Genomic DNA, 21,351 nt, shown 5'->3' with positions numbered 1-21,351 from the left:
CCTGCCGCCTCTGACTAGTACGGCTTTTTCTTTCCCTTCATTCCTCAGGAGGCTCTTGATGCCACAGCAACAACATATATTTTCTTGCCTGAGGAAAAGGGAGGGGATGGCCAAATGTCTCTCTCTCTCTCTCTCTTTTTGGTCACAGCTTTTATTTTTTTTTCCTTGGGGCATTCTTGGACACATTTCCCAGACAAAGACATCTGATACCTACACTCCCCAGATGGAAAGGGTCAAGTTACAACCAGTTCTACAGCTTCTCCTCAAGACTGGGCTGTGTGGGGGATTGTTAACCTTTAATATGCTGAGTAGTTTGCTAAACCAGGAATATACACAGATATCGAAGGACCTCTGTAACTAGGAGTAGGGGTGAAATGTCCAGAGTGAGTGTGTGTGTGTGTGTGTGTGTGTGTAAATAAAGAATCTCTAAGCCACCCATCAAATGGTTTTCAGACATTCATACAAAACCACAAGCAAGAATGCCACCAGACAGTCTGAAGAATAGCTTTAAGTGCTCCGCTTAATCTTTCTATCACATTGCCTTTGGCAAGCCTGCCCTTTGATGACAAAATATTTCAAAGGCTGCACTCCTTTATCTAAAGCCTCCAAACTTCGCTCAACTACAGCCACACTCCAGAAATGTAAGAAGTAGCAGAGGGAGGGGGTGAAGTACAATATGAGACAAGACTCTCAGATAGGCAATGAATCACCAGCTTCTGAATGCTGATCAAAAACACAAAGGACTCTGCAGGCACATCCCATCCTACCTTATCACATAGTGGCAACTACCACAAAATTTCTATGAGGTATTTATTTTTAAATATATATTTTAGCCCTCCTTTTCCTCACGGCTGAAGGTGGCTTACAACTCATAACAATGTTAAACCTCCTCACAAGATGTCTGCCATCAAGGCTCGTTTTGTGGTGGTCCTCACCAGTAGTGAGTGCCAGCATCTTTTAGTCCTGAGCGGAGAATTGGTACAAATTGGTGCAATTTGTTATATATGACTACTGGCACTTCTTTAACCAAAAGAAGAAGAAGAAAGAAAGCACAGCCTGCCATTGAAAGCCCAGGCAACTAAAATCACCGTATAGCATCTCCTGAACATTTTTTAAACACGGTGCCCCCTTCAACTCCTCAGGTCCCTGTCCCACAAAGCAGAAATGACAATGGAGTTCTAATTCATTCCCAGTGAGCTACCATAAGTGGGAGAACAGCCTCTGTCTACAACTGCATAATGTCCAACTTGAATCTTTCTGAATCAAATGCTTGCATTTCAACTTGAAATATATACACAGAGAAACAATACAACTTCCGCAATTCACTGTCCATTAAATAGCTTGAATAAAATCCTTATCTTACATAAATACATTTATATCATGAAGTGTATGTTTTCTTTTCCAGAGTCTGGTATGGCATGCTTAGTTAGCCCCTGACCAAAGCTTTGGCCTCATCACACACACTCATATTGAGAAGAGAAGCAGAACTCACAGAAATGATAAATCCCAGCATGTAATTCTTCTTGGTTGGAATGAAAACCTGCCTAAGCCTAGACAGGATCACTTTGGGGCTGTTAAAACAAACTTGTTTTAAAGGCTATGGACTAATGAATCCCCCTTATCTGTAAACCGCCCGTGGCGCCGCGGGCGCCACAGACTAAATAAAACCGTAAGGGGTTCTGAGGCGGGATGTGTCCAGGATGAGGACCAGATTGGACCCTTCCTCATGACAGACAATCGGAGGGACCAATCGGCAGGCGCGAAGCACCTGCTGATTGGTCCCTCTGATTCCCAGCCCCAGGAACTGTGAGCTGCGCGCAGCGCGGCTCGCAGTTGCTCCCAGCCTGATGCGGCGAGAGGCGCTTTGCGCCTCTCGCCGCGTCAGGTCGCCGACTGAGGGAGCCCCCGGCAGTCGCGCGGAGCGCGGCTGCTGAGGTCTCCCTGCCCGACGGCCTGACGGCACGAGAGGCACTTCGCGCCTCTCACCGCGTCAGCCTGATGCCGCCTGAGGGAGCCACCGGCAGTCACGTGGAGCGCGGCTGCCGGGGGCTCCCTGCCCGGTGTCCTGACACCGCGAGAGGCGCAAAGCGCCTCTCGCCGCGTCAGCCTGCCGCCGCCGCAACCCCAGGACTCCAAGAAACAGGACTCCGCCGCCGCTTCTCCGCCTTTTGCCTCAGATCAAGTGTAGGACTCCGCCGCCGCAACCCCAGGACTCCGGGGACATATGCAGCCGCTCGCCGCCCGCTCGCCGCCGCCGCAAGACCCGCCGAAAGACTCCAGGTAGTTCCCCCCCCCATACCCACTCTCACTGCTAGCGCCCATTGCATTTCAATCTGCAATGGGCTATATTTCTAGTATTGAATAAGACCCTTGGTCTATCAAATTTAGTAGTATCCAATCTGAGCGGCAATGGCTCTTCAGAGTCTCAGGCAATGCCCTTCATATCACCTGCTACCTGGTCCTTTTAACTGGAAATGCTTGAGATTGAAACTGGGACCCTTTACATGCAAAGCAGATTCTCTAACATTGAACCACAGTTCCTCCCATACACTCTTTCTCCTAAAGAATCCTGGGTAATATTTAAAGATATATGTTTAAAAATTTCAAATATTGCTTTTCCAAAGCTAGAGAAGTAGCTTACAAAATAAAATGTCACACAAAATATCACAAAAATATCAAAAAGGAAATTCTAAAATGAGGTAAGATGTTATCTACCACATTTTCTGACAAAAAAATCTAATGATTTAGTTTGCTAAACCAACATTCATGAGAATATTCCATACAGACGAGTGAGATTCACCACCATAAAGATAAGGATAGCTTTCAGAAAAATAGGGACTAACAAGCACAGTTGGACAACAGTGTAAGGGGGAGCCAGAAGTTCAGGATCTTAAGTTGGTGTCTTTGATTTATAATTTGTCTTATACACTTCCCCTAGGGGGAAGTGACCATGTCCTCATAGAATTCCTTTTGAGATGGGGAGGCAAGGAAGCTTGTAGCCAGACGCGGATGTTGGATTTTCATAGGGCAAACTTTAATAAACTCAGAGACATGATGAGTGTCATACCATGGACGAGAATGCTGGAAGGGAAGGGAGCATGTGAAGGGTGGGCGCTACTCAAACAAGAGCTATTGCATGCTCAATCAATGACTATCCCAGAAAGACGAAAACACTGCAGGAGCTCTAAGAAGCCTATTTGGATGAACAGAGAACTTCAAGAGGAACTAAGAAAGAAAAGGGAAATGTTCAGGAAATGGAAGAGTAAGCTGTAGGTACTCTTCTAAAGAAGAGTACCTACAGCTTACTAGGCACTGTAGATCAATCATCAGAAAGGTCAAAGCTGAGAGTGAGCTAAGATTGGCCAGGGAAGCCCACTGTAACAAGAAAAGATTTTTCAGTTATGTGAGGAGCAAATGTAAAGTAAAGGAGGCAATAGGCCCACTGTTGGGTGAGGATGGACAAACTCTAACGGAGGATGCAGAGAAAGCAGAAAGGCTCAGCGCCTATTTTACATCTGTTTTTTCCCACAGGTCAAAGGGTTTAGGCACATCTAGAGATGGCAGTAGCCAACAGATAGTGTCTGGGTGGCAGGTTGACATGGACAGAGAGGTTGTCGAGAGGCATTTAGCTGCACTGGATGAGTTCAAATCCCCTGGGCCAGATGGAATGCACCCGAGAGTGCTCAAAGAACTTTCCGGAGAACTTGCACAACCCTTGTTCATAATCTTCGGGACCTCTTTAAGGACTGGAGATGTCCCGGAGGACTGGAAGAGGGCAAACGTTATTCCGATCTTCAAAAAAAAGGAAGGATGACCCGGCGAACTACAGACCAGTGAGTCTGACCTCTGTTGTGGGTAGGATAATGGAGCAGATATTAAAGGGAGCGATCTGCAAACATCTCGAGGACAATTTGGTGATCCAAGGAAGTCAGCATGGATTTGTCTCCAACAGGTCCTGTCAGACTAACCTGGTTTCCTTTTTTGATCAAGTAACAGGTTTGCTGGATCGTGGAACTCCGGTTGATGTCGTTTACTTGCATTTTAGTAAAGCTTTTCATAAGGTCCCCCATGATGTTCTGATGGATAAATTGAAGGACTGCAATCTGGATTTTCAGATAGTTAGGTGGATAGGGAATTGGTTGGAGAACCGCACTCAAAGAGTTGTTGTCAAAGGTGTTTCATCAGACTGGAGGGAGGTGAGTAGGGGGGTACCTCAGGGCTCGGTGCTCGGTCCGGTACTTTTTAACATATTTATTAATGATCTAGATGAGGGGGTGGAGGGAGTACTCATCAAGTTTGCAGATGACACCAAATTGGGAGGACTGGCAAATACTCTGGAAGATAGAGACAGAGTTCAACGAGATCTGAACACAATGGAAAAATGGGCAAATGAGAACAAGATGCAATTTAATAAAGATAAGTGTAAAGTTCTGCATCTGGGTCAGAAAAATGAAAAGCATGCCTACTGGATGGGGGATACACTTCTATGTAACATTGTGTGTGAACGAGACCTTGGGTTACTTGTGGATTGTAAACTAAACATGAGCAGGTAGTGTGAAGCAGCGGTAAAAAAGGCAAATGCCATTTTGGGCTGTATCAACAGGGGCATCACATCAAAATCACAAGATGTCATAGTCCCATTGTATACGGCTCTGGTCAGACCACACCTGGAGTACTGTGTGCAGTTCTGGAGGCCTCACTTCAAGAAGGACGTAGATAAATTTGAAAGGGTACAGAGGAGAGTGACGAGGATGATCTGGGGCCAAGAGACCAAACACCCTATGAAGATAGGTTGAGGGACTTGGGAATGTTCAGCCTGGAGAAAAGGAGGTTGAGAAGGGACATGATAGCCCTCTTTAAGTATCCCCATTGGCTGCAGAGGAAAGGACATGCAGTAATGGGTTTAAACTACAAGTACAACGATATAGGCTAGATATCAGGAAAAACATTTTTACAGTCAGAGTAGTTCAGCAGTGGAATAGGCTGCCTAAGGAGGTGGTGAGCTCCCCCTCACTGGCAGTCTTCAAGCAAAGGTTGGATACACACTTTTCTTGGATGCTTTAGGATCCTTAGGGCTGATCCTGCATTGAGCAGGGGGTTGGACTAGATGGCCTGTATGGCCCCTTCCAACTCTATGATTCTATGATTTTAAGCAGAAAACCTGAAGGTGAAAATTCACAGCTGGCCATCTAGGTACTTTTTCTCATGGAATAATTTGCACAAAGAGTGTGACAATCATTAAACCTAAATGGAGAGTTGGGTCCAGGAACATCTTGGGAAGTACTGTCCCCTACCTAACGTGCTTTAATGTATACAAACACACACCCAAAAATGGAAAGGAATAGATTAGGAATTGGAACAAACAGGGGCATTCTGGACACAACTAACATTCTGTGGGACTGTTTCTGCAGTTGTGATTTGCCAGTGCGCTCTCCCTGCTTTGAATTCTGAAAGCAGACTCCAAATTTGTGCCTGGCATTCTGCATTTGTAGTTTTCTCCATCTCAGGCCAGAACTCCATTTGTGGCATGTGTTTTGTGCTTCTGTTGGGAGAGCAGGCAGTCCTGCCTCCCATCTGCCCCCCCCCCTTTTTTGCTCTGAGCATGCAAAATAAGGAAAATGCCTTCTTGTTCAGCCCCTTACTTTTAGGAGGGTCATGGGAAAAGGAGGGCAGATTCAAACGTGGGAGTCACAAATATCTGTGTATCTGGGTGAGTGTGGCCATGCGCCAGAATGTGCCTCCCCCACCAGCTTGTTCTCATGTCTCCACGACTGGGGGAAAGGGTGAACGGGTGCCTGGGGCTCACGTAAAGGTGGCAGAGTTCAGCAGCATGCCTCATCCCTCAGTGCGGCTCTTCAGCTGTAGCCCATTGCTTGGGCCAGGTGAGTGGGGGAGGAAAGTGAGCATGGCAGCATTGCCTACGCTGTAACACAATCAAAATAAAGAAAATTTAAAAAATGCACCCCCATCCCTTCATTGCCATGGCACTCAAACCACCCAAGCAAGGGTGGTGGTGATGGTTCTTGCACTGATGTGTGCTCAGCCACCATGCAGGCAGGAAGGCAAAGCACATCAGCTGCCATTACACAAATATTTTCCTGTATGAAATTTACCAAGTGCTTCGTTGTACCTTAAATCATAAGGTGCATTTAGATACTGGAGGGGGGGCAAGGGGTATGTGGAGTCAACTTTCTGGAGCACCCCCAGGAAGCCAGTGCTTATGCTACAGCAGATTAGCATTGTGACACAATCATGTTCAAAAGAAAAAAAAATATGGAGGGGAGGGGGGAGATCGGAAGGAGAGGCAGTCTATTGGTTGGAGTTGATATGTCATCACTGGAGGTGGGGAATGGAGGCGGAAGCCAATTCTACTCTTGAGCTTCCTCATTGGGTAAATGCAAATTCCCTCACAGGGGAGGGGGGGAATCCAATTTTAGCAGCATTAACAAAACACAAGTGCATTCGGAACTGCACGCGAATAGTGAGATTTCAGTGTAAGATGCTTGAGATTCCGCAGAACGTTAGGGTGGTCATTGCACCATTTTCAGCGGGTTCTTGGTTCTTAGGAGCCTTTTGTTGCTGTCATGAATGCTCTGCCTTTTAACATTTTTCTCCCAAAGCAGCTTGCAGGACTTATCCGTAACACAGAAATGAACTGGGACCTCTGGTTGTTTAGGGTCTTTCCTTCTTATTCTGCACAGTGGTTGAATGCTGAAGAAACCTGAGGAGGAAGGACTAAGTGGCTGACTCTCCTGAGAGATGCCCAAGTTGGTGGGACAGCGAGGAATCCTGTGGGTGTGAACCAAGGAAGCAGGGAAGGAGTGAGCCGGATAAGATGGCAGAGGGGCATAAATACAGGTCTCTGCAATCCTCGTCGTTTCTGTTCCCTGTTAAACTCGAGCTGCTGGAGTAGGAAACAGCACTAATTACTTTGGTGCTAGCAAAATAACCACTGGACAGGATTTCTGGTTTTTCTAGCACAGTACATCTTTGTGTGCACAATTTCACAATGTGGGGTGGGGAGAGACTCCTGATGAAACAGTGTGAACAAATGCCACACTTGACTTTTCTCCTTATGAGTGACTGGTAGTGATTTACATAAGCAGAAGAAAGTAAATGTTTGTACTGAAGGATACCACCAGTTGAGCAACAGTCTGATGGGAAGAGTAGGGTATACAGTTCTTTTTCAGTGGTTTTTCTTGATTTTTATGGGGAAAAGTCAACACTTAGCAACCTCTTAGAAATAGCCTACACCTTTCTGAAAACCCATTCTGGGGGTTTTTTTGGACATGTGAAAGACCACACAAATGAGCTTTGTATTTTGACATGATACTATTACCCACCTTCACATTCTGATATAGGAGGGAGAAAACATTTTTTAAACGTTAGTGTAAATTAACACCAATAAAACTTTGATTATAGTCTGTACAGGCAGACAACACTGGTGTTTCCCAAGGAATAGCAGACTGAGACTTACCACCCTTGCCTCCTCATCCCCATTACTTCCTTTGCCCTAAAGACAGCCTACCCTCTGTAGGTGAAGCCTGTGGAATTGGTCTGCGATACACTGTAACTTCCGAGCAATCTGAACTTCAGTGCGCAATTCTTCTGGGCTTTCCTGAGGTTCCTCCTGGAGGTGTGGATTCAATGAGAAACCAGATGGGTTGGCATGTAAACGGTACCCAGCATTCCCTGCCAAATATCAGAGAAGAATCAAGGACTTGCAACATCTCAGCATGCCACATTTATCATACTGCCACATTGAACATTCTATAAGAGAAAGAGGTTAAGGATCTCTCACCTTTGCCAGCCATTACAGTGGCCAGCGAAGGTTGCGGGGCAAATGTGCAGCAGCGTTGGTGATGTTGGTGGTCAGGCCAGGCCCTGCTGCAACCATGTTGCCACTGCCAGCCACATTCTGCAGCTGCCAGGGATTGCCTGCAGCCACCACAGTCTCTGCACAGCCAGGTCAGCGCTGCCACCGGTGTGATGTACTGGGTGTGTCCACTGGTGGCTGGCGACACTTGAGCGTCTCCCCTGTGACCTGTGTGTTGGCAACTTGGCACCACCGCCACTGGCCTAGTGGACTAGCAGTCTGGGCAAGGCAGCACGGTCTGCTTTGCTGCACCGCCAGGGAACATCTGGCGGCAAGGCAGCCACCACGCCTCACTGCCAGCTCCCAGGGTGGGCACTCCAAGCTGGGCGCACCCAGATTGGCCTGTGCTTCCAGAAGTGGCGTCTGGACACCGAATGTATCCCAGACACTGACCCGGACAGCACTCTACCCTTAGTGCCTTTTCAGAAATATTAAAGGCACTAATGGTTAAGATAAGCATAGGAGTTGCAGCTGACTCCAAGTCTGATAACTTATTATTATTCCCTGGAATACTTTATTACTCTGTAAACAAAATTGTTGTTACAGGGCCTCAGGCTGCAAACCTAATTGTCCAGTAGAGTTGCCAGCTCTGGGTTGGGAAATACCTGGCAAGATTGGGGTAGAGCCAGGGCTGGGTGGGATTTGAGACAAGGAAGGACCTTCCAGAGCAGCCATTTTCTCCAGGGGAACTGATCTCTGTCACCTGGAGTTGAGCTGTAAAACTGGGGCATACCCAGGTCCCACCTGGGGACTAGCACCTCTATTATCCAGCAAGCACTGTCCCTCATCTCCACCATTTTTAAGCCTCCACCTGGGTCTCTGCCCAGAACGGTGCCATCAGGTTGGCTTTCAGGATTTTTTAATGGTCTTTTTGAAATTCCTGCCTTAAAATGGCAGCACAGCCTCCATTGCAGACATATTGAGGGGCAATCACATCTAGCTGAGCTTCAACAAAAATGGTAGCAGAAATGCCACAGCACAAGACATCAACTATTTTGCTGACAGTATTTTTATCTAAAGGAAGCAGAAACAGCAATAGCCTTGGGGGAGGGTAAGTTATACATTTTGTAATCGAGAGTCATTTCTGAAATCTGACTCTTGTTTATTGCTTTGGCTACTTGACTGCATACAAAACTGTCAGCTGATTAAATAAATCTAAGGTGATGATAATATGGCCAATTAATTGCACAAATTGACTGAATCTACACATGAAAAGACAACAGTTCATAAGAAAATAGTATTTTCTGATTTTGTCGTCAGATGCTACATGGGTCACAGCAAGCATAATCACAGAAGCAGCATTCTCTCTGGTGAGAGGGAAAGAAGAATGCCCTTCTGCAGCAGCACCTTTCACACATGGCTTTGTAAATACTTGCATGAATCTTTTAAAAACCTGCCAGATAATATAACCCAAAGAGTTTTAGCCCATCAATGTAATGATACAGTTATGTGCAGTTACCTAAGGCAAGGCCCCATTAATTTCAGTATAATTTTCTTCTGAGTAAGCATGCACAGGAATGCACTGGGCTGCAGCCCCATTTGTTGTGTGCATAGCTGAGGGAAGTGGAAAAGAGAGTGACTTGCAGAATCAAATAAATTAAAGTAAGACAGTGAATGAGAGGGTACTGACTATAAGGAGGGAATGGCATCAACAAAGTATTGAGACCTTGAAAAATTCAAATGTGCCACTCATGCAAAGTGAATGACAGCAATTTCTGAACAAAAAAAAGGATGAATGTCCTATTCTCATTCCCATGCCTGTACAGTACAGACAGTTTCCCTGTTGCATGTGTCTATATGGTATATCTCCTCTAGTAACCAACCAATCTGTTCCTTGCTCTAATAGGATGATAGCTTAAAATTTGAAGGCAGATTTGACAAAGCCATCAACGTGAGATTCCTTTATGTTTAATAAACATAGGGAATTTCTCTCCCCAGCCCCTTAATTGGACAAGGAACTGCATAAATCTAGAGCTGGTCATGTCTACTAAGATCAAAGTTCCATGAGGGACAGAAGCCTTCTTGTTTAGAACATCAGAAAGGACTGTGTTTTCTGGGTTCTGAAACTCCTTAAAAAAATCCAGAGGCAGGTTTAGGGATGTGTACCCGGAAAAAATTAGGTGCTTTTCAGATTCCAATTATCCTGATTTGATATAACTCTATTCAACTCAATCACTGTTTTGGTATATCAATTCAAGTTTGATTGAGGAAATAACCAATTTTGCTGAATCAGCCACCAGACAGCTGATCCTACTGAGAGGGAAGCCTCTCCAGGGAACAGTTGTTTGGCAGCTCTGGAGGCATTTAAAGGGACCAAGCCCACTCGCCACAGCTTTAGAGGGGGAGACATTTAAACAACCCCACCAAACAGCTGATCCTCACAATCAACTGTTTGGCAGGGTTTTCTCAATCAACCAAAGCTTGAATCAATTTGAGCTTCTCTGATTTGGCTGGTTTAAACTAATGGGATGTGTGATTTGGCTTGGATAAGCCCAAAAAGTACTTGAAGTATTTTCTGGCTTATCTGAGCCAAACTGCCCACTCCTGTCAGGATTTCTGATGTAGTATTGACAAAGTAGATGCCTAGATCCTCCTGTAGTATGACCTGACTATACAGGATATATAGGAAAATTCACATTGAGGATACTCATTTTCTTCTGAACAATAGATTGATATTTAAAAATGCCACAAATGCTAAGAAGAAATTTCTTCAGGGCAAGGGAAGCATTCTTACCATAAAAAAGTCTCTGTGGCTGTTCAGTCACTCCACAAGGTAACATGATATCCTGGCTGGAAGAGGATGGACTAAGTGTTTGTGTAGCCTTGTCTTGCTGCTTGGCATGCCTGGTTCCTGGACCACAACAGTGTGTGAGTGGGAAAAGCTGGAACCGCCCCAGCAGACAGCTATAAGACTGGCTCTGCGTGAAAATGCCAGGAAAGGTAATTTCATTGGGCTGACTGGCAAGTCCACAGTCGTCAGCATGGAACACGTCATCATCCAGCCCATCAAGGCTAGAGAAGTCATCCTCCAGGTAGCCTGGTGGATCCATTTCACCTGCAATTGAAAAAAAAGACAACGTCTCTGATTAAGAGCATAAAATATACAGCAGATGATATATGGCAGGGACCCTAATGGGTTGCCATGGAGGGCAAGTGCCAATCAGAAAATGGCTTGCTCTGGGGGTACTGAGGCCAAAATGTTGCAAACTAAGAATCTTTGCACCATTAATTATATCTGGGTTCTCCTGATCCAGTGAGGCGGAAGAAATTCAGGAATGGCTCTAAGATTTAGGGGAAGAAGACATGAGCACCAGGAACGTACTGGTGGGTGCCATGATCATGCCCATGGACACCATACTGGAGATACTGGTACATGGTTTCATTCACTACTTTCCCATAAAGCAGCTTGTGAAGTAGGCCCCAGAAACACGCAAGTTAACCATGATGTAGTCTTCAACCACAAAAATAAATTAATTGAGCTCTACTTCTCCTTAACAAGGAACTCTGAACAAACAAAATGTCATCAAACTGATAAATCATTATAAGAAGTCTATGAAAAAGACAAATCATGGAGGAAGTATATTTATGTTGGAATCCTAACAGCATGTTAGCTTGACACAAAGTGCACACTTCCTTCACAAGGATTGTCTCTAGCCAGCAGTTAAGACCCTGAGCTCTCTATAGAGATGGGAGGATAATCAAACACACACAAGCAAAATATTTAAGAGTTTGGTCAAGTCTCACAGAACTATCTGACTATAACTGCATCAGAATTACAGGGACTAGTACGAGGTGCTAAGAGCCAGTCGCTAACACACTGCTGTTGCTCACGTACAGTTAGCCCAAAAATTTTAGTGCCGTTGCATGGAAAAAATCAAGGTCCTTGATTAAATTAAGCAGCAGCCAAGGCACTGTCACTGTCTTATGGCAGCCCCAGGCCCTGGGATTCAAGCAATGTCTGTAGGCTGAAGTTCAGTATGCTCTTCCTTTCCTAAGAAGTGCTCTCAATTCCCAAAACAAAATGCCACAAGGCCCACCACCCTGTTCCTCATCAACAACACTATTCATCATGACATGTGGCCCTGCAAATAACCCATTTTCGTAGGACGATCATGCATCACAAGTAGGATTATAGAATCTAGGCAGGTTCATATTCTATAAAGGTTGACTACAGTACGTCCTGCATGGTGGGGGAAATTATTTGCAAAGTTTGGAATTACTCTTAAACAAAAAGCCTTCCCTAGTCAAGTGATTCTTCTGAGTTCATTCTCCCAAAACTTCAAAAGACTTGCATATGGCTTTTTGTAGAATCCTGGCCTGCTGCTTCCTCTTGCAAATGCACAAAGATCTGCTTGTAAAATGGACTCTGAATTTCATTTGACTCCTGGATATCTTACTCAATTGTATGTTTTCATTTAATTCAAATGTATATAAATGTATAAAGTATAATCATTCAGATTAGAGAAAATATGAAAGAATGTTAATTGTAATTTCTGTGAGTACCAAGAAGGTACTTTTATTTCCTATTAATAACATTATTAAATCTTGTGTTTTGACACTAGGACAACAGATGTAGGCAAAACTTTCAGATTGAACTAGGAACAGCAATAACACAATTGCTCCATATGCCAACATGCTTAAACATAGAACACATCTGACAAGCCTCTTTTGAGATTAAAAAAGATCTTTTATAGTGCTAATTTATGGAAGGATGTGGAAGGATATGAGAGAGAGAAAAACCTAACCAGACGGTGGTATAACACAGAGAAACTTCAATGAGTATCTCAGCTCAGGTACAATATCTATGGGACAAGCCTTATCCCTATGGGTACTGTAGGCTTACAGGACTTTGAATTTACGCCTGAACCAAGCTACCAGCCATGCAGCTCACAAAGAATATGTTGCATGTCTCTAGGGCTGAACACACGACAAATGTACTGCAACAGTCTGGATAGACTGAAGTTTTCTGATCATCTTCAAGGGCAGCTCTGCCTATTACACTATAATAATCCCTTTAGGAGGTTACTGTACTTTGTATTATTATAGTCAGGCATTTAGTATAGCTGCTGTATTCATCAAAGTAACCACCTGGTCACTTGTCAGCTGAGCAACCAAATTCAGAACTGAGTCCAAAAGTATTTCCAGACCGTAAAGCCCTTCCTTGGAGCATGGAGTCTTATTCATGATTTGCATTTCTTCTCAACTCCAGTAAACAGAACTGCCTACCCCTACCTCATTATTAGTATCTCCAAGCTGTCTGGACCAAACATTTATCCCCATCCACACCTTTACTGATCTTCACCACTTACCAGGCCAGATAGAGAAAGGATACATCATCCAGCTCAGTCTCTGTTCACCATCAGGTGTGCTGATGGTCACTTGAGCGAGCACAGGAGATAAAGTACTGGATCAAGATCAAGAATGAATTTTGCAACATGGGTCTTACAGCCAGTTCCTTAAACTGCCTTGAGACACTGTGAGTAAGTAAGTACATATAGACTTTAATCCTTCCTACAGATACTTATTAAGGATTTCCCAAATCCTCATGGAACCTCCACTATGAAAAGTCCTCTTCCCTTGCCCATTTTCTTAGTCAAGTTTCTGTAGGAAGGACTTTCAGCTGATTGCCCCTTTTAATCTTGGATAGTAGGGTATACAAGCTTCTGTATTGGTTGTTAACAGTTGCTTTTAACATCTATGCTATTTAATAGTCTGTTTCATTAGTGTCTGATGTTTAAGAAGAGCTACTCATAAGTAAGGCCTCCTGCCAAGGAGGATTTTACCACACATGAACTGATGTGTTATAAAAACTCAAAACTATATAAATTTAGCTAAAACATGGGAGCAAGAAGAAAAGCGCTCATACCAACCACCAAGATGCCTATATATTGGACCAGGGAAGCAAAAGGAACCCAACGTGAATAGGCACACGTATCAAACATTTCTATAGATGTCTCACAGAGGTGCCCATCTGTTAATGCAGGTGTGGTTCATATATTTGGGTCTTGTTACATGCAGGGATTTAATAATCAAATCTTTGATCTGACAGGCAAGGTGACTAGAAATTAAACTCCTACAGATCCTAGGTTGGTTGCAATTTCATAGAGTAGCTCTGCAGCAGAAGACCTACTCTCAAATCCAGTTGCACCTTTGAGACAGACAAGATTTTGGGGGTATAACCTTTCAAGAGTCAAAGTTATGGGAGGAGGGTGGTGCTGGGAGGAGTTGAGACTCATCACCTAACAATCAGGTAGTCTGTCCCATCCCTGATTGGCCGTACATCCAACGAATAGCTAGGAGGTCCTGGCAAAGTGATATCTCCAGTGAAATCCAAGCCTTGTATCATATGTTTTATTGTGATTTATACAGTATAATAGTAATCTATCAAAAGTCTGGACAATACCTAGATGATTAAGGATACCTTAAATGATTAAGGATACCTATAAAATCCCAAACCTATGATACATTTGTATTAATTCAAATGGTTCATTTCAGCTGCAACTGGCAATATGTTTGTTATTTACAGCCATGAAATATCAGGTTCCATTAAAGGCGTGTTTTATTTACTTTATTTATAGCCCACTTTTCTCATTGAGTCTCAAGATAGATTATACAATATAAAACATCACAAAATATCAAATAGCATGAGATATCAAGCAAGTAGCATAATTGGACTAGGATCCCAAATCTAGGAACAATGAAAGAAAAGGATGGGTCATGATATGTCATACGCAATAGAAAGAAATGGAATTACAAAAGTGGAAAACAATGCAATAAGACCAAGATAAATACATACAACAAACACTGGAACAGGCTACAGTTTTCTTCCCTTCATAAAGATGCACTCTAGGATCATTCCATTATACTGTAGCCCTATTTCCTTGTAGAGTTGTCCCCATGAAAGTTCCTGTTCTATACGTTTTGTAAACAGCATTATGGGAGCCCTCCTGACCTCCTCAGGCAGACCATTCCACAGAGTGACAGCTACAAAAAGGAATATGAGTATGGGCCGCTGTCAATCTTCCTGGTTTGTATGGAGCAAAGTTTTGCTCAGATGACTGAAACTGCTATGGCGAAACATAGGAGAGGTGCCCCAAAGGTACATGGGTTAGAGATCACGGCAGGCCTTGAATTGAGTCCAATAACTGGTTGGTAATTAATGGAGCAACTGCAGTATCCAGCACCTGCTACTAATCAGGCTGCCATGTTCTGTAGTAACAGAAATTTCCCAGCTGGCTTCAAGGGAACCATGTAGAGTGTATTACAACAGTCTAGCCTTGAGATAACCATGGCATGCATTTATGTGGTACATCAGAGGGCAGATTTCCAACCTAAATGAAGCTGGTAGAATGCCTTTTTTGTAGCTGCACTAACTTGCATTCCTGAACAACTCAAAATGCCAGGTGCAAGGAAAAACCCGATTGCACACATTTCTGCATTTGACAACCCCAAATTAGACCCCATTAGTCCTTGCTTTAAAAAATGTAAACCGTTTTTCTGGGGATTCCTTTTCTGTGGGGCAAGTGAGGGGGCAATTCTTGTCTGCACCTGGAGAGGCAAACTTTAGTGCGGAAACGGGCAAAAAAGTCGACCCTTAAAAATGCAAATCCAAATGCTATCACTAGTGCGGAAACAGTCTCAGTTGGACTTAATTCTGAATAATATACTAGCCATTGAAATTTTAGTGCTCACAATCTTAACTCTGCCAGTAAAGTGGTACTCTCTAAAGTTTATAACTACAGCAAGCATGATATTCAGCGCACACAGTTGCAAGCAAGGCCTATGGGACTATAGACCACATATGTACCATTTTTGTAACAGCAGTAGCGAAGTTCAGTCAGCACCCACTGTCTCCCATCCCCCCCTCTAGAACGGGAATCTTGGGGTGGGATAGATAAGATTAGAAATTTTTGCCACATCTGTTTTACTGTGTATTTTAGTATACTTTGTTTTGTGGATTTTATTGTATGGTTTTATTTGGCTTTTTATGTACTGTAACTCGTCTCGAGCCTCCAGGGAGAGGCGAGTAACAAATTGAATAATAAGAATAACAACAACAACTGGCTGTACACAATGGGTACTAAAATGGCAAAACACGTACCGTTCCTTGCCCTGAAACACAAAGAGGGCACCAGTGTTTTGTTGGCTGAAGACTGGAGGAGACTTCTGGGGTTTTGCTTCCTGTCATGTTGAGAACTCGCATAGGCATATTTAAAGGGGATGCCCTTTAGTCTTGGTACACAAATTGAATATGGAGTCTAGTACCAATGCTAAAAGTGAGACCCAGAGACATGTGGGAGAAGGATGTTCTCCTCTCTTTGACTCTCCATCACCAGTGCCTCTCTCAGTAGCAGCTGGGATGGTCGGACAGTAAATGAAAAGAGGAGGGAGGAGGGAATGGGGCCAATGAAGTCCTGAATGCTGGGGGAGGGATCAGGAAGAGCATAGCCAAGGTCCTGATTGGCATGACCAGATATTCTGTTCCCGAATATGATTGTCACATGAACAAACAATGTGGTCTTATATCAGATCATGCCACCAAGTTGAGTACTGCCTATTTTGACCAATGATGGCCATCAAGGAGGTTTGCTGAGTTCATTTTAAGTGTGGCCAGTAGAGAATGAGCCCCTCAATGAAAGCATGTGCTCTACCACTGAGCAGGGGTGCAAAGACCGGGGGAGGGGTGTTCCCCCCTCCAGATACCTTTTCAGTCTTTCCAACAGAAAAATTAGAATTTCTGAAAAAAACAACCCTATGCAATATCTCTTTTGGAATTAATGAAATACAAGGTCTTGCTGGTTTGAAGCATATAGTATGAACATTATGCATACGCCCATACAAGGAAGTCTATAGCATTACAGAATGATAGATAATGAAACATATTTTCAAGCATATATTTATTGTTTGAATGTGTTTATTGTTTGAAACCAAAACCAAAAAAGGAAAACAACCTAGCCTTAACAGGTAGGAACTCAGAAGTTGAGCTGTACAAGAAAATAATGTAAAACTTGTTAATTATTTACTATAGTGCACAATTAAAAACAGAATAAAAACTTCATAAATACTATACAGAACTAACAGCACATAAGACCAAACGCGTTTTGACCCTCTTCCTCAGTGGTCAGAACTGTGATAATACACTCTATATTAAAAATATCTATATTAAACCCTTTATAAAGTGTAGCTGAGTGGTTGAATGGGATCTATAAATTATGGGTCCAACCAATATATATACATTTTATCTTTTGGAGACCACCTCCTATGATATATGCAAAGGGTCACCACTCTTCGCTATTATATAATTCTGTGCTGAGAGTGTATCTCATGTGTGTCGGAAAAAAAGCTATTGTTTGAATGTGATCAATTTGTTCATAATAAATATACGTGATAACGCAATACTGAAGAGACTTCCATGTTTTCAGTGTTAAAGAGTTTAACTTGATAAGCAAGCATGATGGTATTCCTACTGTGACTATATGTCCTGCCCAATAATACACTACCTTGAAAGTAGGATAGGATGCAAATAAATACATTGTTGAATGGAGCATGTTTTTAAAATGACAGCAAATTCTTAAAAGAGTGTGTTTGAGGACAACAGACATTTAACACAAGCGCTATAACAAACCAGGAAGTTGCAGGTTCAAATTTGTAACCTACCATGAACTAGACAGTCAATTCTTTGTCAGCCACACTCTCACCACCACCACCACCACCACCACCACCACCGTGGGAAGTTGTTAGAGAGTTGGCCAAGAGTCCTATTGTTAACAGGCTTGCTCAGGTCTTGCAAACTGACCATTGCTTCCTTCATTGAGTCAGTTCATCTCTGCTATGAAAGCTCGTTAGGGGACCTTGGCCTAGTCACACACTTTCATCTTAAATAACCTCACAGGTTTGTTGCTAAGAGGGTAAAATGGAAGAGGGAAGACTAATGCTGCAAGCCCCTTTGGGTTCCATTGGAGAGAAAAGCAGGCTCTAAATAATTAATTAAATATATAATATTTGGCTAATACTAGTCTACCTTATAGGTAAAGGTGGAAGCACGGAGTCATGTCTGACCCTTGGGGTGATGCCCTCTAGAGTTTTCTTGGCAGACTCAATACAGGGTGGTTTGCCATTCCCTTCCCCAGTCAATACCGTTTTACAGACCTCGTATAACAATTGGAAGAATTTTCACATTATAATGTATATATGCAGAAATTTGAACACTGAAAGCTCTCTAAATACTATTATCACAAGACAGGGCTCAGATAGGGATGTCAGTCCCCAGGAGGGAGCTGAGAATCCCCAGAATTACAGCTTATCTCCAGACCACAGAGATCACTTCCTCCAGATAAAATGCATGCTTTGGAGAAAGGACTCTGGCATTATACCCTTCTGACATCCCTGACCTCCCCAGGCACCATCCCCCAAATACAGGAGTTTCCCAACTTGGATCTGGCCCTACTACCCAACCCCCATCTCCTGAAGGTGGCTGGGGAGGGAACCTGGCCACCCTAAGCCCAGAGAATGACCTGATAACTCAGTAAATCTCAGCCTGGCTAGCACCTGGTTTTGAGAATGGCTTGCAGGCTCCCTGGAAGTGGCTCTAAACTTCCTGAAATATCTGTAGTAAATGATTATATCCTCCTGAGAAAGGGAATACATTCAGCAAACCACCTTTAAAAAACCACCAAAGTCAAAATATAAACAAGAGCAGTCCTTGAGTGTGGAAACACCTGTTGGGAGGCACACAATGCATACATTCTTCTGTCCACCTTCTGTATTCTCTCACAAAAACAAGGATCTGACACACACTGCAGCCTCTTGCTGCTCTCGGGAATGGATCAATGAGGAAGGACAGAGGGAGGGGTGCAGCACACGTGCTTGCCAGCTAACCAAAACAAAGCAAGCAAGATTAAGTAGAGGACTCACAATCCCATTAACTCTTTCCTGCCTCAGTATATTCATGCCCCAGAGCTCCAGGATGTGCCAAAACAAATCTTCAGAAGCCACAGAGCTGGCGCTCCAAAGTTAACGAGATCATCCAACAAATTCAACAGGTCACCATTGTGTCTGATATAAAACCTTTTAAGCACATCTTCCAAAGCAGGAGCCAGCCCTTCAAAAGCAAACGGCCTCTTTATTACGCAAATCAGTCAGTTAAGATTGCTGCCTTTGGCATGTGGCTAGTTCTGCTGCTCTGTGGAAGTTGAAAGAGACTCAGTTTACTAGTAAAGGAAACCAGTTCTTGCTGCAGATAGCGGACTGTGGATTGAAATATACTCTTTGGTTCATGCTGAGAAACCTTCTGATAAAATATGTAAAACATGCATTTCTGTGATGGGACCATCAATTCCTCGAGTACTGCATCCACTTTTTTCGGGGGGGGGGGGGGGGGCTCATAACAACTACATGACTCTCCCACCAGGCAACAGGACATACCTGTCTGTTAGAGGTACATGAGTGCTGCCATGATGGTTTCCCTTCCTTTTAAAAAAGATCAAGAGAATTAGGTGGCCAGGCTGGATGTCCAGGGGATAGGCTGGTATGTCTAAAGGTCAGGCTCAACAGATGACCACACGGGGCCACCTCTTCCACAGCAAGGGCCATGCTAAACGACCTGCAACCTGAGATTGGCGAAGAAGGCAACAAACTGCAGGGGAGCTCCGAACTTGGGGGAGGGGCCCAGAGCAGGGGGCCTTGGCTCCAATTTAACTCCTAATGACTTACCTCGCCATGTAACTAGCAAGTGGGGACATATTGAGGGGGTGGGGGATGCTTTCTATAGGGATAGCTCCCAGCATGCAGCCTAGCGTGTATTTCAACGTGCCGTCCCGCCCTAGCCTAAAGACTCCAGGCGGGTTCCCGAGACACCCCGCGCTAATGCATTCTCCCGCCGGCGCTCAGGTGAAGAGCCGCCCCGCAAGTGACGAGCCCCAGACTTCGCTCGCCTCTCGGTCCCGCACGCTGGATCACAGCACAGAAAGGCGGACGGTGCAGCCCCCCTCCCCGAGCCCGTACTGACCCGCAGTCCCCGCGGCGACTCTGAACCGGAGCGGTTGGTGCCGGGCAGCCCGTCCGCGACATCTGCCGCAGCCCAGAGCCTGGCGCCTGGCCCCGGGGCATGCACGGCGGGGGATCAGCGACCCAGCAAAAGCACCCCCTCCGCGGCACCCGCGCCAGGCGGCAGCAGCAGCAGCAGCAGCGACAACCACTGCCGCGGCACGAGCGGCAGCCGGAAAGTCCCCGGGCTGCAACCTCAGGCGTCGCCGCCGCCGCCAGCCCCGCACGGCATTGTTTCCAAAATACACTTGCTTCCTGGCATTACCCAAAACAGCTGATGGAAGCGCCGCCCTCCTCGTGACGGACTCCAGCCCGGCCAGCCAATGGGGAGCCGGAGGCGCTCCACGCTCCCACCGCGGCGCGGGGGACTGTCACCACCGTGGCTGCCTGGCTGGCTGGCGCCCGCGCTCGCCATTCATCGCCCGGCAGCCGCAGGCGATCTTCTGCAGCCCCGGCGCCGGCGCCCTGCCTGGGGAACCGAGGAGCACGGCTGGCTCGCTTTACTTGCTGCTCCCGGAAAGCAGCCGGGCGGCTCACTTGCTACTCCCTTGGCCAAGGCTGTCAGCTTCCCCCGCGCACAGCGGATTGGATGGATCAGAAATCACGCACTCCATAAAAATCCAGCTGGACAGCAAGGTGACAAGCCGCTTTCCCTTTTGTAAATCACCAACATTTGGCACTCGGTGGTATACTGCCCCTGAACAGGGAGGCTTCATTTACTGCCACTGAACAGGGAGGCTTCATTTACTGCCACTGAACAGGGAGGCTATAAATGTTTGGTATTCTGAGGTCTGGCAGCATGGTCAGCCTCGGCAGCTCTCGGATGCCAAGTGTGGTCAGTATTTGGATGCGAGACCACCGAGGATAACTACAGAGGAGCACAATGGCAGACAACCCTTGCTTCTCACTTGCCTTGAAAGCCTCTTGCTGGGGTTGCCACAAGTTGTCTGCAACTTGATGACATTTTACACACACGTGCGTGTATTTTGCAGTACACTGCTGCTCAGTGGGGAAGTTCCAGTTGGATGCCATGACTAATAATCATCATAGATCTATGCTCTGTGAACATGCCTATTTTAAAGCCATCTAAATGGCACAGCTCTCAGTAGAGTTGATCTGAGGGTTCCACTGCTGATTACCTTCCATTGTGAAAACTGCCAGTTTCTTTCTATCTCTGCTTCCTGGTTTTGTTTTGCTGGTTTTGTTTTAACCAGCTACATATCCGCAAGGACTTCCTGCCACTGCTGAAAGACCAGGCCCAACAATACCAGGAGTCATTCCTGCCAATTCCTGCCTTGCATCCCCAGCCTGCTCCACGATCACATTTTTTGGGAAACTCCTTATGGCCAAGGATCCATCGTTGCTTATGAAATGATGTAAACCTCAATGCAAAGTGATAGTGCTGTGATTATACTTCTTTCACATGAACA

General features: G+C 45.0%; 1 protein-coding gene across 7 annotated transcripts in view; it reads right to left on the bottom strand.

Moving 5' to 3' along the window:
- Window positions 1–20,411, bottom strand: part of BMF (Bcl2 modifying factor) — a 37,745-nt gene extending 17,334 nt beyond the window's left edge. For 6 of the 7 annotated variants that reach the window (XM_077322920.1, XM_077322923.1, XM_077322922.1 and 3 more), the window contains exons 1-3: window positions 19,884–20,176; window positions 10,611–10,931; window positions 7,529–7,692 (exon numbers count right to left, since the gene is read on the bottom strand). In XM_077322920.1, the coding sequence (XP_077179035.1) occupies window positions 7,529–7,692; window positions 10,611–10,926 (480 nt within the window). In that variant the 5' untranslated portion in view covers window positions 10,927–10,931; window positions 19,884–20,176. The other variant, XM_077322921.1, reaches the window with a different exon arrangement.
- Window positions 20,412–21,351: the final 940 nt, after the last annotated feature.

Source organism: Paroedura picta, chromosome 2, assembly GCF_049243985.1.
Source record: "Paroedura picta isolate Pp20150507F chromosome 2, Ppicta_v3.0, whole genome shotgun sequence".
NCBI classification, from domain to species: domain Eukaryota; kingdom Metazoa; phylum Chordata; class Lepidosauria; order Squamata; family Gekkonidae; genus Paroedura; species Paroedura picta.
The sequence above is the reverse complement of the archived record's forward strand: the minus strand, read 5'-3'. Positions and strand labels throughout refer to the sequence as shown.